The sequence below is a fragment of the Salarias fasciatus genome, chromosome 11 (assembly GCF_902148845.1).
Source record: "Salarias fasciatus chromosome 11, fSalaFa1.1, whole genome shotgun sequence".
NCBI lineage: Eukaryota > Metazoa > Chordata > Actinopteri > Blenniiformes > Blenniidae > Salarias > Salarias fasciatus.
The window spans coordinates 1,164,378-1,179,760 of record NC_043755.1 but is presented as its reverse complement, the minus strand read 5'-3'; the positions used below and the strand labels follow the sequence as shown (position 1 = coordinate 1,179,760).

At 39.9% G+C, this 15,383-nt stretch overlaps 2 protein-coding genes across 2 annotated transcripts in view; both read right to left on the bottom strand.

Moving 5' to 3' along the window:
- Window positions 1–210: 210 nt before the first annotated feature.
- Window positions 211–3,693, bottom strand: cd83 (CD83 molecule). Its single transcript, XM_030103646.1, has 5 exons — window positions 3,587–3,693; window positions 3,358–3,494; window positions 1,873–2,092; window positions 1,485–1,585; window positions 211–1,348 (listed from the first exon to the last, which is right to left on the bottom strand). The coding sequence occupies exons 1-5, from the start codon at window positions 3,618–3,620 to the stop codon at window positions 1,196–1,198; spliced, it is 645 nt and encodes a 214-aa protein (XP_029959506.1). The 5' UTR covers window positions 3,621–3,693; the 3' UTR covers window positions 211–1,195.
- A 10,422-nt stretch (window positions 3,694–14,115) lies between these two features.
- Window positions 14,116–15,383, bottom strand: part of LOC115396401 (collagen alpha-1(I) chain) — a 17,633-nt gene continuing 16,365 nt past the window's right edge. Inside the window, exons 24-25 of the mRNA XM_030102275.1 lie at window positions 15,197–15,274; window positions 14,116–14,411 (exon numbers count right to left, since the gene is read on the bottom strand). Coding sequence (XP_029958135.1) covers window positions 14,206–14,411; window positions 15,197–15,274 — 284 coding nt within the window. The 3' untranslated portion in view covers window positions 14,116–14,205. The remainder of the gene's footprint in view (window positions 14,412–15,196; window positions 15,275–15,383) is intronic.

Here is a 15,383-nt window from a genome sequence, read left to right as displayed (position 1 = left end):
GCTGTTTTGGATTAGTAAGGCATTTGACACAAATGGTTACCTCAGCCATAAAAATTTGTCCACACTTGAACACACAAACAACATTTTTGCATTGAATGCAATGATATAAAGATACAAGTCAGTGAAAGTCAGCTTCATTTATATTGTGCCAAATACAACACTGTTGATTTGAGGCACTTTTACAGAGAGAAAAAAGGAGATGGATTGTGGTATTTTTCAATGATCCCAGTTTATTAAATTTTTCTCTATAAAAAAATAATTTCATGTACAAAAAAAAAGCACACACAGATTTCAGGTTTCTTCCAAAAGACATGACAGACATTTGATGACATAAAGTAGTGACATAAAGTAGACTGTGTTGTTGACTGTTTTTCACATTTCATTTCAGAGATCAATTTTTTCTCCCGTAACATGACATTTTAACAATCTGCATGGTGATACCAGTTTACTGTATACCCGACGACTGCTAACAGAACAGAAAATATATAAACAGGTGAAGCAAGTTAGTAGCCAAAAGCAAGTTCTTCCATCCAGCCACAGAGTCTGTATCTTGCTTGCACAACCTAAACTCAAAGTTCTGCCACAGTGGACACCTCCTCAACAACTTTTGAGTAAAATCCATCTTCATCCACTTTCCACACCGCTCTACCTGACCGTGACCTGCGGGGCGCTGCATCGCGGCTGACTGTCTGTGAAGCCGGAGTCCACACAGGGAAGATGGTCGACGTGGAGAGACGAGCACACACACTCGTTCACACATCGCTGACATGTGGGCTGACTTCATGGATTTACTGAACTGTTCCAATCAAATGAACCTCACTGATGAACACAAGAGCTGTGACTTCTGAAAGATTTTTCTCTAACTAACCAAGCACAAGCTCATTTTGTCTTCCTATTTATTCAAACCTGATTTCAACCAAATATGTAATGATTAGGGAGTTACATTTTCTTTTTTCTTTGAGTCGTGGTCACAGACTCACACTCAGTCACAGTCGTGGTCTTTCATGAAGCTGTTTGATCAACATCCTGCAGCGTGATTTGCAGCCACGTCGTCTCTCAACAAGTGGTCAGAGGTTTATCATCTGTTTGACCACAATATCTGATCACAAGGAGGACTTTTCAGGCTAATGGCAGGCCCATCACCAGAAGACGCCCTCACATGCTCTTGAGAAGTCACCAGGAGAACTGACAGTCTTCAGACATAGAGGTGCTTCGATGTTTTTGTCTTTGGTCCTAATGTGTAGATCAACATTAAGTCCTTTTTATCGAGAGGTCTGAGCGACCCATCCAGGAGGATTTCTTTTTTGATTGACTTGTTTCTTCCTTTCAATGTTTTTTTCAAACAGCTCTGCATTGGGGATAAGAAACACCACAGTTAGATGAAAGGAGAAGAAACAGTGAAGTCTGTGTAATCCAATAATCCCATGTTTTATTAAATAAACCAGAGTGTGTTATATAAAACCATGTGAATGTTGCATACTTACATAGCTTATGAAGAATATCACAAGCGCTACAATCAGCACAGCTGAGGCGATAATAATCAAGTAGTCCTTGGTTGCATTTTCTGTGGCGCTGACTGGACAATCTGGAAATGAAAGTAGGAACCAGGTTACTCATGTGAAAGCAAATGACCAAAGATGGGATTGACAGCATGCTCTCATTAGACTGATAACCTCTTCCCTAAATGTTTGTCAAAGCACTCTTTGTTTCCCCCTTTCAGCTAAATGTGATGGTTTCTTTACAGAGATCAGAGTCTGGAAGTTCCCCCTCTCATTGTGAGATCACACATGTCCTGGGGGTCTGTGAATGAGACACAGGACAAGCTGCCCCCCCCCCCCCCCCCCCCTCCCCCCTCTCTGAGAAACCCCCTACCTTTCACCACGAGTTGAACCCGCCCGTCACGGTTCTGCTGTCCCACCGGCGCCGACAGGCTACACATGTACTCGCCACAGGCGTCGCAGTCCGCGCTCGGCAAGGAGATGCTGAGCGAGCCCTCCACCAGCTGCACCCGCCGGTCCACGTCAGCGTACCACCGCGTCGTGCCGTTGGGGAAGCTTTTGCTTATCAGGCCATATCGCGTTTCCCCAATCACCTGTTCAAACGTCGACAGAACACGTCATGAGTCGATTCAGCAGGTAACCAATAATCCACCTGAGGAATACATCAGAAAGAGCCGTCATAACTTTACTTGTTAAGTCAAAAAATATTTGATATGCATGCAGGATTGATCCGTTTTCAGTGGGAAACTTCCACTTATAACGCGCATGAGAACAGAGCTTCCATAAAACTAACATAAATGATCGGGTGTGTGATGTATAATATTAAGAGCTGATTTAAAGATTTTAATGACTCACTGCTGTGAAAATAACAACCTCATTACAGTGAAAGTTCCAGTAATTATATTTTATCAATAATTAATATTCAGACTGACTTTTTGGGGGTTTCGGGCAATCAGCTGAGCAAATTTTGGTATTTTTCACTCACTGCAATACTTGTGTGGTTATTCCCAGAAGAGAAGATTTCCTCATTTTAGATCAGACATCCTGAATAGATTCCTCTGCAGTTTCAAGTCCTCTCATAAACTGTAAATTCCAAATGACCTTCTTCTCCTTTTAATGCTGCCATCTTCTTTACAACACAAAAACTCAATTTATAAATTTATAATAATTCCTTTACCGTATATTTTAGCAACTGGAAGTTAAATGATGTCTGATGCTTGGACAACTTCTTGACAGGTAAAACTGATTTAGAAAACTTAATGTCATACTCATGTACATCCTGGGCTTTGGGAAGCTGTGATCCAGAGTTTGGAAGACTCGGAAATAGTGAAACTGCTGCTGTAACTTCTGCAACTCCTGCTAAGATGCCGTTATTCATTTTAATCGAGAGCACTTTGTTTTAGATAATATCGATATCTCTGAACATATTCAATAACATACATGTAAATCAGGGAACACCCTGGATGGATCACCAGTTTCATCACAGGACAAACATTTAGAGACCACACACACTCACAATCTCACTATTCGGGTCACTAATTAACCCCAGCCAATTAACCCTTGACCTTCAGGCTGTGAGGCACTGTGAGGCCTCCAACCTAATCAATATGTGAATCAATACACTCCAATAACACAAACCGATAAACAGAAATATGAGTTTGAAAAGCGTTTGATGGTGTTATAGTTCCATTTCTGTCTCCTCCTGAAGGCTGACGAGTCGACGAGAATGAGAAAGTGAAAGACTTTTCCCTGGTTTGAAAATAAACTGCGGCCCTGACGGGAAGTGCACGCCACGCCCACACAAAGACAAACATGCACAGTACATTCACATACTGTGGCAGATAGAGCCGATACTGACCTTATACCACCTCACGGATATGTACTGCACCCCGGGCTCCTGCTTGGCGGTGCACTGCAGCGTGCACGGATCCCCGGGCAAGGCTTCCACCTGCAGTTTGCCCTGACTGACGTCCGTGCTCGCAGCAAGGCGCAGCTCTGAGAACACAGCATTAGACACAAGGTTTGTTTCGGTTCGGTCGCCATTTCCCACCTTCTAGGTTCAAACAAGACGAGAACTCTGTACTCACCGAGCAGCAGCAGCAGGAAGTAAACAGACGACATGGTGGCGGCGGCGGCGGAGCTGAGCGAACTTCAGGACGACAGTAGTCGCAAAGCTCGTTATATGTGAATCAGTAGAGGGGTGGAGTGAAAGGAGGAGTCACGTTCCAGTCCGTAGCCTACCTCAGTCATTACAGACTGCAGTCCTGCGGAGAAGCAAATATGACAGCTCGTCAAGCGGCACTGATTATGATCCTCGTCATTATCCTACTGTAAGTACAAACACCCGGTCTTAATTACTTTATTTCAACTTTTGAGCAGTTTAAAGCGTTAAAGTTCCCTCACTCCTACTGTACTTTACATGTCGACGCGTGCACTGTACGCACATATTCATATTTGCATGCAGAAATTCAAAACACTGTCTTTGTATGTAATTTTTCGGATTTATGCTGAAATTTAATCGCTTTTTAAAGCAGATTCCGCTTAATCAAAACCTCGTAATGGTAAGATTGAAATAATAATAACAACAACAACAACAACAACAACAATAATAATAATAATAACGCAACAATAACAAAGTAGCTGCAGAGTGATCGTGCTTTTTACGCGATTTCCAAACTTCTTCCTGTTACTTTGAAAAATATGTTGAAATGTGGTAAACGGGGAGACAGATCTTGTTAAATCCAAGGATTTTTTTAATGGAGTTTGGCGCTTCGCTTTTGTCGAGAACAACTTCTGCTAGAAAAATCAGCTAAATGTGTGTAAATGTATTGATACGAAGATAAAATAATGAAAATATGTGGTTGCAGGGAGTATTTGGTGTATGTGTGTGTGTGTGTGTGTGTGTGTGGGGGGGGGGGGGGGTCGTCATGACCGCTAACATTTCTGAAAACATAAGAGAGCTCTTTTTAAATTTATTCAAGACTTTTAAAAATGCCGACAGCTTATTTGTGTACGCTTCTGCTCTTCGGGCGATTAAACATTTATAATTATGTATTCATGATATGATTATGGCTGGAGTCTGAAAGTAAAAGTAGGAACAGAAACTCAATGGGAAATCCCTCAACTTTTCACTGGTAGTTTAAGATGAACTTTGCTCCACGTGGGTAATTCTGAAAATACCTGGGAATTCCCAGGGGTAAATACCCAACTCTAGTATGTAATAGATCCTACAAATAACAAGTCTTATCAGAAAACTGAAACGAAAAGAAATCAAAACAATCCCTGATGTGTTTTATGTCTGTGAGCAATAGTTTGAAGATGCACTTCCATTTGTTAAACTCAGTTAAGATGCAATAATAAAGAGCATTGTTAGCACCGTGCACATTTAGAATGGGGGTGTTTTATTCACAGCCTGTTTCTTCTTTGCATTCCTCAGGTGCTGCTGTGTGAGTGTCAGTGCCAGTTCAGAGGTGAAGGAGAGCACCTCTGAATACCAATGCTGTGGGCGTCCACAGCTGGAATTTAACCCCAAGTGTGATCACTCTTGGTTTATCAAAAACAAGGTAAAAAGATAAAATCAGGCTCTGTTATGCAGACTGAGGGAACTGACAGTTTTGTAGTTGTGATTTAAAAAAAGTGTTAACTTGCGTTAACAAGTGTTAACTTATTAAAGGTAAACTTTCTTTTATTAAATTCTGACCCATGGATACCTTTAATTGAATTTCTGTACCTTAGTTCCAGAAATGGTGTGTAAAATGCAAATATGTGATTTGGGAAAATGTTCAAGTTGTCTGAGTTTTGTTCATTAAATATCCCTTTTTCTGACGTTTCAAATATTGCTGTATTACCCCAGATTAATGACCCAATGGGGAAAACAACACAGTTACAGAATCATGAAAGTTTGCTCCAATGACACCAAGCACCCATTTTGCACAGCGTTTTCAAGTAAAAACACAAAACCTTTGTTACATTTCAAATGTCTGTTTAGATGACGTCGGTGCTCAGAACCACTGAAATCGCCACACTCACACTCCGTCATTGCCACTTTGTGGAAACGCTCTCGCTCCATCTGCAGACGGCGGAAATGCTGCTACTGCACTTAGATGGACATTATCAACAATGCTGGCATGCAGAATCTCAGTTGAAATATTGTCCAGTAATTGGGGCCCAGTACTCACATTTCAAACCTGCTGCATCTTTGTACGACTCACACACCTGATCCAGATGAGCTGTGAATCATGAAACAAATAACACATCCTCTAAACACACGCTGTAACACACAGCTACAATATAAACATTATGTAATATATTCTGTTCTGAAAATGTGCATAAATAGAATATTTTAAAGCTTGGAATCTAGATATTTAATTTTTTTTTCATGATTTATCCTTAAAGTGGGGGCCGTCTCCACACTTTGAACACTCAATTAATCCCAAGAGTTTTTCTCTGGAGCCTTTAAGAGTTAGCTTGTTGCTGTTTTATGTTTCTTGAACAGCAATTTCTAAGAATGATTTTAATCAAAACCATCAAAACTGTCTTCACATTCATGATCCATTCACATAAAAATCATCAGTGCCACATGTGTTGCTTGATTGCTTTTTACTTTTTTTATTCCCCCAATCAAGCTAAAAATACATGACGCTTTGAATAAGGATTTGGTAGAATGGATGTTACTGATGAGCTATAATGATTTATATCTGGCTTTAAGATTGAAAACAGCGTGTATTACTCTGATTTCAGCCCATCGCCCACTACAACAGCGCAACGCAGGAGAAAACCTGCCAGTCTCCCTGCATAGCTCTCCAGGATGGGCTGCTGACGCTGGATCAGTGTGTGGAAGTGAAAGCCGAATCAGTGTGCGAAGTCGTACGTTACTCTCTTCCAGGGACAAACATTTCATAATATTTTGATATAATGTTGAGTTCGAAACAAACAAGCTTGAAATCCCCTCTTGTGCTTGCAGGGTGAATTTATTGAGGAGAAGATCATTCACTACTGTGCAAAGACATGCAGCTACACAACACCCTGGAACTCCTGCCAGTCTTGTGAGTCTTGTTTCCCTTTTTTTTTTTATCCAGAAATTATGATTTGAATAAAGAATTAAGTGATCATCTGTATATTTCCATTTTCAAAATGCAAACTTAGCTGGGGGAGTGGCTGGGATCTGGGCTCTAGGATGCCGCCGGTTGTCTGGGCCCTGAGGGCCTCTCCGGCCTGTTTCTGGTCTTCTCAGGGGTCAAAGGTTATAGATGCATGATCACTCTCACATTTGCATGGTCACGCTGATCTTTAATCACTCTTCATATTCTGCATGTGGACTCAGTCACCTTGTTTTCTTGTTGTGGGTCAGACTAATGGGGATCTGTAAGAGGCCTCTCCAGATGCTCTGGTGTAATTTCATACCTGGATTCTCAGTTTGCACGCCCCCGGTTCACTACCAGCTATAATCTCCAACAAAAGTCCATAGGATGCCCTCTGTCATATTTTTATGCAAGTGAAGTTGTCAGTCATCTGGAATGTCGATATTAATTAAACACTGTCATATCTTTGCACTCTCTTCCTTTTCTTCATCCCCTTTTGTTGTTTGCTTGTCTGTTCACTTGTTTATTCTTTCACTTTCTGTCCCCCTGTGAGGTTCGGCAACATTATGTATCAGTACTCAAAATAAATACAATAAATTAAAAAAAAAGCATGTTATCAAAGAGGAGCTTGATACTTATAAGCTCCTATTGGAAGTGCAAACCTGCCGGGCAGATAACAGCAACCAGACCTGCATTCTGCTGCTTCCATGCTGGACAGGACAGGTTTAAAAAAAAAAAGAAGCAAACTTACGTACAACATCTGTGTTGTTAATGAGAGTTTTCAGTTAATTCATTTATTAGTATGCACACATCAGTTAACCAAGACAGTACAAGAGACACAAGGATAACAAAATCACAGAGAATAAGTTAAAGGTCTAATACACGATTTTCTCGAAAAGACGAAGCCCCACGTCTGTTACTCACTTTTTGAACAACGCGCATGCGCCAGACCATCCGCCCGGCTCTCCTGCTTCTCCCAGGAAACGCGGAAGTGTACGAGCGCGATCTCCTCTTCTCCGGCGTGCACGGCTCTGTTTACAGTTTCTGCGATCCGCCTCGCTCATAAATAAAGCTTTTTTTCCGAAACAGTTACAGTTTCATTATGTCAGACTCGCCGTCGGTAAGTACGAGCTCAGAAGCTCACCGGCTACATAAACACTCTGAAGGCGCATGCGCAAAAGGGAGAAGCTGATTGGGCGCAAGCATGGAGAACCGCCTTACGAAAGCAGCTCGTCAGAATGATTGACAAACAGACCCACCAATTATTTAGGAGATCCACCCGGAAATCAAAATGTTGTATTACACCTTTAAAGTAAGTAAACAATATTCAGAAAGAAATCAAGAACACTGAAGAGCTAAATCTCCTGCTCTGTCTCTGTAATGTTTCTGTATTTTGTTGTGTGTTGCCCGACTCAAATTTTAATCTTTCATTTGGGGAAAAGCACACAAACATGTTCAGTTCAGAATGAAAGCAAAGCAGTTGTGAAAAAGTTCAATCCTGTAACCAGCACACATTAGTAAAAGATTTTAGTTCTTACTTAGTCCCCGTTTACACGATGAAGTTTTCAAGTGAAAGCACAAACATTTTTGAAAACGCTCTGATTTGTCTCTGTGGAAACTAAGGAAAACATGTTACAGTTTCTATGGGCACCACAACTGTAGTAATTAGTTCTAATAGCACACTTCTGAACAGTTTGCCTTTTTTGGGCGGCTGTGGATCAGTAGTGAGAGCAGTCATCTGACAATCGGGAAGTTGTGAGTTCGATTCCTGTCTCCCCCTGTCTGCATGTCGAAGTGTCCTTGGGCAAGACACTGAACCCTGAATTGCCCCGGGTGGACGGACTGAGTGCCTTGCATGGCAGCCGCCTCCACCGGTGTGTGAATGTGTGTGTGAATGGGTGAATGTGATCCTGCAGTGTAAAGCGCTTTGGTCTCTGCTAATGCAGGTGAAAAAGCGCTATATAAGTGTAGTCCATTTACCATTTCTTTAGACATTTTAGCTGATTCCGTTGTTTCAGCTGCTGTTTTAGCCATTTTGACTCTGAAACATTTCATTTTGTTGCAGCTGTTTCTGCAGTTTAAGCTAATTTTGCATTGCTAGTGATTGATTGATTGATTGATTTTATTTCTTTCATTCTTTTTTAAAAGAAAGAAATGAAAAGGAACAGAAAGAAGTGAGACTTATGATGTCTGCCCCTATCAACATAAAATAAATACTCACAGGCGTGGCAGGGTTTCCTCCCTGCCGCTGCGTGTCAATAGCGTGTGGTGCTTCAACAAGCCGGAGCCTGACCTGATTCAATTCAGTTCACACTTTTTAAACTCTTTTTAGCCTGAAGCTGAGAGTCTTTTCTGAGAGTGAGTCTGGTATGCAAACAGAATAAAAAAAGATTATTTGCTCATAATTCAGTGAAATCTTCAGGGATCCGCTACAGCTGAGCTACAGAGCCACAGGCTGCAGACGCCTGACCTCCTCCCACTTTCAGTCAGATATAGATGGGAATCTCTGCTCTAAGTTGTTTTTCATACAGAAACCTATTGTTTTTTTTTCAGCAAGAACCTTAATTTCAAGACATTAGAAGGATTAGACTGGATGATTAACACTCTGTTCAGGTTTGAAACCTGCTGTTGAGCTGAGGTTTTCTCTTTTCTTTTCTAGCCTCTCCTGTGTTGTTGCTGCTGGGTCTCGTGATCGCTGCTGGATACACCATCTTCTGAGGCATCATCCGTTTCAGCTCCACTTCGTGGTACTGTGAAAACCTCTGCGCTGTCTTCAACACTGGGCCGTATGAAAGATCCTATCGCTGCTCCTCAAACTCTCAGTGTCATAGCTTGAAAAGGGAACAACTTCTATGCACATCACTTTTAGTCTTTTATTATTAATTGCAAGACAAGGTACCCCTCATATTGTAAATGAAGTTTGAATATGTTTACAGTCTTATTTTCAATTCACTGTCACCTGATATTTCCTTCATTAGCTGGTCTCACTGTGCTGCATTGGCTTTGCTGAAACTCTACACAAACTTTCTTTTAAATGCACTGAAAAAAACAACAATTTCTACCTTGTTAAATATCACTACTCAGGAAACTTGGCCAAACAAATATCACAGAACAATACAACAGATTCAGGGATTTTCTTTTTTTGGAAGATAATTTCTTGTTTTTTAATCAAATCACATGGGGCATTATTACTGGAATGGAAGTCATGCTCTTTCTGTATTTCTTCCATGTTTTGTGAGATAGAACTGCAGCTTTCGGACCTCATTGATTTTGCTGTATTGGTCGGGGTATTTTATCATCAGAGTGATTCCATCAGGAGCAGAAAGTGTTTACATCTCAGTCTCCTTTATTCTCATGCTCCTGGATTGAAACTGAGTGCCACAAGAGATGCTTCCTTTAATTCATTCCGAAACATCCCCAGTCTTTGTATCCTGCAAGCCGATTTTCAATAATTACTTGATGGGTTTTTGGAGGTGAAAGGAAATTTTAACTACATTTGAAGTAAAATTCCGAACAAGAAGTTCAACTTTTTCAAAACTTTACCAGCCTTGATTGCTAAACAAGTGTCCTTCCAGTGGTTGTGCTCAGTCACAATTCAGATGGTGAGAAAGGAGTTTTATTTTCTTTACTACAGTGAGCGCACTACCAACACTGTAAAGTTTATTTAACATGAACACATAAATGAAGAATTTTAGTTTATCTGTGAAACTTGAGAAGTGCCCCAGTTGACTACAGCATGAGACCGAACAGAGATCAGAGCCGATCGGAGCAAAGAAGAGCATCTGCTGGAGGAGTCTGGAGGATATGTATCTAGAACCACACTGAGTGAGAACAAAATTAACTTTGCTGTTAACAGAAGCACAATGTGATATCTTTAAACCTTCATAATCTGAGTAATTTCAAGCGGCTTGAAATAAATCACAGTAGGAAGTTTGACTTTCTTTCACATATTAGGTCACAAATTCTATTTAAATCAACATATCAGATATTTATTTGAAGCCATTTTGTACTTGACTATTTATGCTGCTAAAAAATGAGCTAACAGTTATTTAAAGTACTGTATGTTCAACAGAGAAAGATCAAACATTGTAAAACTCTCACACATTTTAAAACATCCACACGTTTCAAAACTATGATATCAATGGATTCCAGAATGTCAGAACCATCCGTCTCACTTTAACTCGCCTTTTCCCTCTTGTTTCCTGTGCCTGTCTTTGACTCATCAGAGTGATTTTGAGTAGTTCTTTCTGACTCTCAATGAACACTTTCCAACAGTCATTAACGTCAGAATCCGCTCCTGGGAAACTTAGTAGGAATTCAGGCGTCAGCTAGGATACTCTAATTACCGTTAGATTATACATGCCAGCGTGCTTTTGATAGAAGATTGTCTCTACTCATGAATTTTTTTTAATTATTATTTTATACTCTCAGATATCTTATTTTTCTATGATAATAAGCTAAATGTTTTGGGAATAAGGGACTTTATCACTCAGTTTTTGTTCTGGATAGTAGAGAGATACCACATACCGGGTATGTTTAAATGAAAATCTTGTTTGGACACATTGAAAGCTTAACAGCTTCCAACGTGGAACTTCTCTGAAAACATTCCGACTCCAACCATGAAATGAGGGGTGAATTCAACTTTACTGAAACGCTGCTACTGCACACTCTTCCTCCACTACCAAAACCACAACTGACAAATAAGCCAGTAATTTACTCTAAAAACCAAAAAAACTCTTGTTTTCAGCTCTTCAGTCACGATACAGCCACCAAGTACCTCTCATTTCTGTTGTTTTCGCCGCCTTACTGTCAGTATTTAATTGAACTAGACGTTTGAATGTACCTTGTCACAACCTTAAACTTAATTAAATAAGCAAATCATCATGAAGTGAGGATCAGTAAATGTAAAGGTTAGTGTGTGTGTGTGAGTGTGTGTGTGTGTGTGCGTGGGGGGGGGGGGGGGGGGGGGGGGGGGGTTGGGAGGGAGAGTGTAAATGTGAATGAGTACTGTAACAAAATACAAAACCAAAGAAGAGGCCAGTCTGCAGGTGAGAGGGGGGAGAGAGAGAGAATGCAGCGCACCTGCCTGTGCTGCATGACTGCAGTCCTCAGGTGTAAGCTCCGCCCACAGATTAATGCAATAGGGACACAAAGCCAGCAAAGGAGGGAGACAGAATATGAGCTGGCCAACCCTGAGGCCGTCTCAACCTCCACAGAACATGTTCAAGAACAAACTCTGTCCATCAAACCATTTCAGATGTTTTGCATTGTTTATCTTTTTCTCCTTATTTCTAGAGTTTGCTCACATTTGTCATGTTTGGTCCAATGAACAGAGACACTGCTGTCAGCCGCTGACGTACCTCTTGATAACATCAGTTGACAGCAAATAGGACTAAAATGCTTTTTTTCCCCACACTTATTTTTTTAACCGAACTTGCATTAGCTGTGAAACCGGAACAGAACATCTCTCATAACTAAATGAATTCAGTCCATCAAGCAGTCAACAAACTATTTTATCAGGTACGCCTGCTGTGTGGGATTTGTTCAATTCTTTGTGATACAGATTAGGTTTGTTTGCTGCACGTTTTTGATGTGAAAGTTTTGAATTGTGAGCCGACTTCAGTAGCAGGTTTTCAACTGGTTTGACTTTTGGTTAGCGAGTTTCACTGGGGGGATCAACAAGTCTTCACAGTCACCAAAACTCAAAAATTCCAAATCCACACAGCCTCCACAGGATCAGTATCTATGTAGCAATCAGCTTTAACAAAGTATTTATTGTAGATAATTTCTAACTTTGCGCTTGTAGTTGGTCCAAACAGTAAATAAGCTACCACTCCGTTCATAAAGCTAAACCTCTTTGCACTTTGGAAACTGTCGCGTTTCATTCTATGCACTTTTCTTAAGACTGTTTTTTTTAACTCCTTAATCTCTTGTCATTCCTCAGAAATAATTTGGTTAATCCAAAATCAGTTGAATATAATTTAGCAACCCTTCGGCACTGTTTTTGGTGTCATTTTCAGGTATGTTCAGGAAAGAGTAAGTGGAGTCGTCGTTATAAAATGTTTACAAAATCATCGCACAATACTAACAACATGAGGGCTCGACAATCTGCACTTTTGACAACGGCGGTGAAGATGCTCTTCTTTGCTTCATAGTTTTCTCTGATCTTTAATCACTGCCAGGCATTATTTTCATCACTCACTCCAGTATTAATCACAATAAAATGAAACTGGTCTCAAATCCAAAAGAGAAAGTATTGTGCTTGACAATGTCTGTTTTTCATCCCCAGCAATACTGCTGCTGCTGCTGCTGTTTTTATTATTGTTTGTTGTTGTTGTTTGTATTTATTATTTCATGTTATTTTTATCACTATAATTTTTTTTTCTCAGCAAACGTCAACACTGTCGAGTTTGCCAAGTTACATTACTTTTCTTGCCCGTGCTTCTGTCATGTTTTTTTCATTCTCCCTCCCGACACTCATGAATGTCAAACTAGCTTTTTATACTAAAAGACCAAGAATTATGTGCATGCTTGTCCCAATAAATAATTTCGGGAAAAAACTCTTGAATTTTGTCTAATTTGTCAAAACAAGTATCATAATTGTTACCATAACTTTCAACTTTTTTTTCTTATCTCATTTTTATGCATGTTTCTCGTTTCCAGCGGTTCATGTTCATGTAAGCACTTTCAATTGCATTGTTTCTGAAATATGCTCCAGAAGCAAAGCTGTCTTGCCTTAAAAAAACAGAAAACGACGATTTCTTCAAGAATGTTGTTTTTTCCAGGTTGACACAATTCCAAATTTAGATAATTAAACAATTTACACATTTTTAATGAAATAAAAGACAACTGAAAACACCCAGAAGTTTAAATTTATTAACAATCAAGATTGTTTAAGTATCTAGAACTGGTGAAAATGTGGCTGTTTTGCATCATTGACACCAAAAACGTGAGTTCAAACTAACTTATATCCAAGAATATTTTTTTTATGTGTACATGGACACAATTTTGACGTTGATGTGGTCATTTTGGACTGTATATCATTGGCGATATGCACGTTTGCCAGGAAATAGTTTGCACAGAGTTGTAAAAAAAAAAAAATCCTTTAGATTTTCAACAAAAGAACGAAAAAAAAAACAACTAAAACATCTGAAAAGCTTTGTAAAAGTAAAGACTCAGATTTTAAAAAATCAGTCAGTTTATCTGAAACATTTCAGAGAACAGTACATGTATTTCAGATTCTTTACAAAATATTTACACAACATTTATTGATTAAGTCTGATGATAGCAGAGAAGAGTAGAAATAAACTGAAATCAATGAAGTAATCCAGTCGGGAATGATTTACTCCTTTTTTCAATGACAAATTAAAATTTTTTATTGACAAAATTGTAAAAATAAACTATCTCTTGTTCTAATGGATGAATTTACAGCATCTTTTTCAGCAGAGTGCCCCATGGTACATTACTGGGCCCACTGACATTTTAACATCAGCTTCTATATGAACTCACAAAAGACATTATTGTCAACTAGTTGTTTTTTCTTCAGTAAACCCAGTTCCTGTGTGATTGTTGAGATGAACCTCCACCGGGTGATTCCCATCAGCCCTCTCGTCCCGCAGCAGTCCTCAGATCTTTGAACTCACGGGTCCTTTCACCAGGCCCTGCTCTTTGCGCATGACCGGCGCGTGAATGCTGCAGTCCCGCGCTTCACAAAATCCAGGCACGCCTTGAAACCCGAGCATGCCGGTCTGACCGACCGGGCCGGGGAAGCCGCGGGGGCCGCGGGGTCCCTCAGCGCCATCTTTGGGCTCTGCTGGGTGACCCGGCAAACCTGGGAGGCAGATTCATAAAAAGAAGTTACGGAAAAGGTGAGAGAAGATCTGACCTCCTCTATTCAGCCGAAGGGTAGAAGGTGTCCCCCCCAAAAAAATTAAGGTTAATGCATTTTTACTACTGAACCATGGATGTTACATAAAAATTTCTTTCTCTCCGCAGATATGTAGACGACACTCAGCTATACATTTCACTCTCTTCATTGATTATTCAAAAATGGATCCGACACTTTTTCTGAAATAGTCTAATTCAAAAACAACAAATTTAGGAGCTACATTTAATTTTAGCTTCAAATCACAAAACTTCATAAAGCTAAAAATCCACAGCAAGACTCAAGCCGATGCTATCTCTAATGGAAACATTTGTGGCTTTAACAAAAAAGAGGACAAATTCTGAATGATTCCATCAGTTTCCTGTTTGTTCCAGTGCAGATATTTGATATTTTTCGAATCAATTTAATATATTGTTTTAGAATTTGTTTTCATATAGTTAAACTGAGTTTGATACGAGTTTATTCTATTTTATTTTCCTGTCATTGTGGCGTTTTTTGTTTTTTTTTTTTTGTCGAAGCACTTTCTGAAGATCGATTCTGAAATGCTATTTAAATAAAGATTTAATTGACGTAGTTATATTAAATGGCTCATTATTCCCAACTTAAAGCAGACATAAAAATCTGCACCGCAAATATAGTATTAGTTTCACCGCCTCTTCAAGTGTGGATCAGGCCCATGTGTTCAGGAAACTCTCGTCTCTACTTAAAATGAAAAAGAACCATGATCAAACCTCTGAGTCCTTGTGGTCCGTCGGGTCCTGGCAGGCCTTTACCTCGATCACCTGCGGAGCCTTTACCTCCCTTCTGACCTGGTGGCAAAATTTGAAAAAGGTTCAGTAAAGTAGTACATATATAATATGAAACACTTTATTCTAGAGTCACAAACTCATCAGTGTGTATCTTGGTTTACATTTTCAA

Excerpts from the sequence above, each read along its gene's own strand:
- cd83 (XM_030103646.1), bottom strand. The coding sequence starts at position 3,620 with ATGTCGTCTGTTTACTTCCTGCTGCTGCTGCTCG. Across the intron at positions 2,093-3,357 it reads TATCCGTGAGGTGGTATAAG|GTGATTGGGGAAACGCGATA; the intron begins GTCAGTATCGGC and ends ACGTTTGAACAG. Across the intron at positions 1,586-1,872 it reads GGTTCAACTCGTGGTGAAAG|ATTGTCCAGTCAGCGCCACA; the intron begins GTAGGGGGTTTC and ends TTTCATTTCCAG.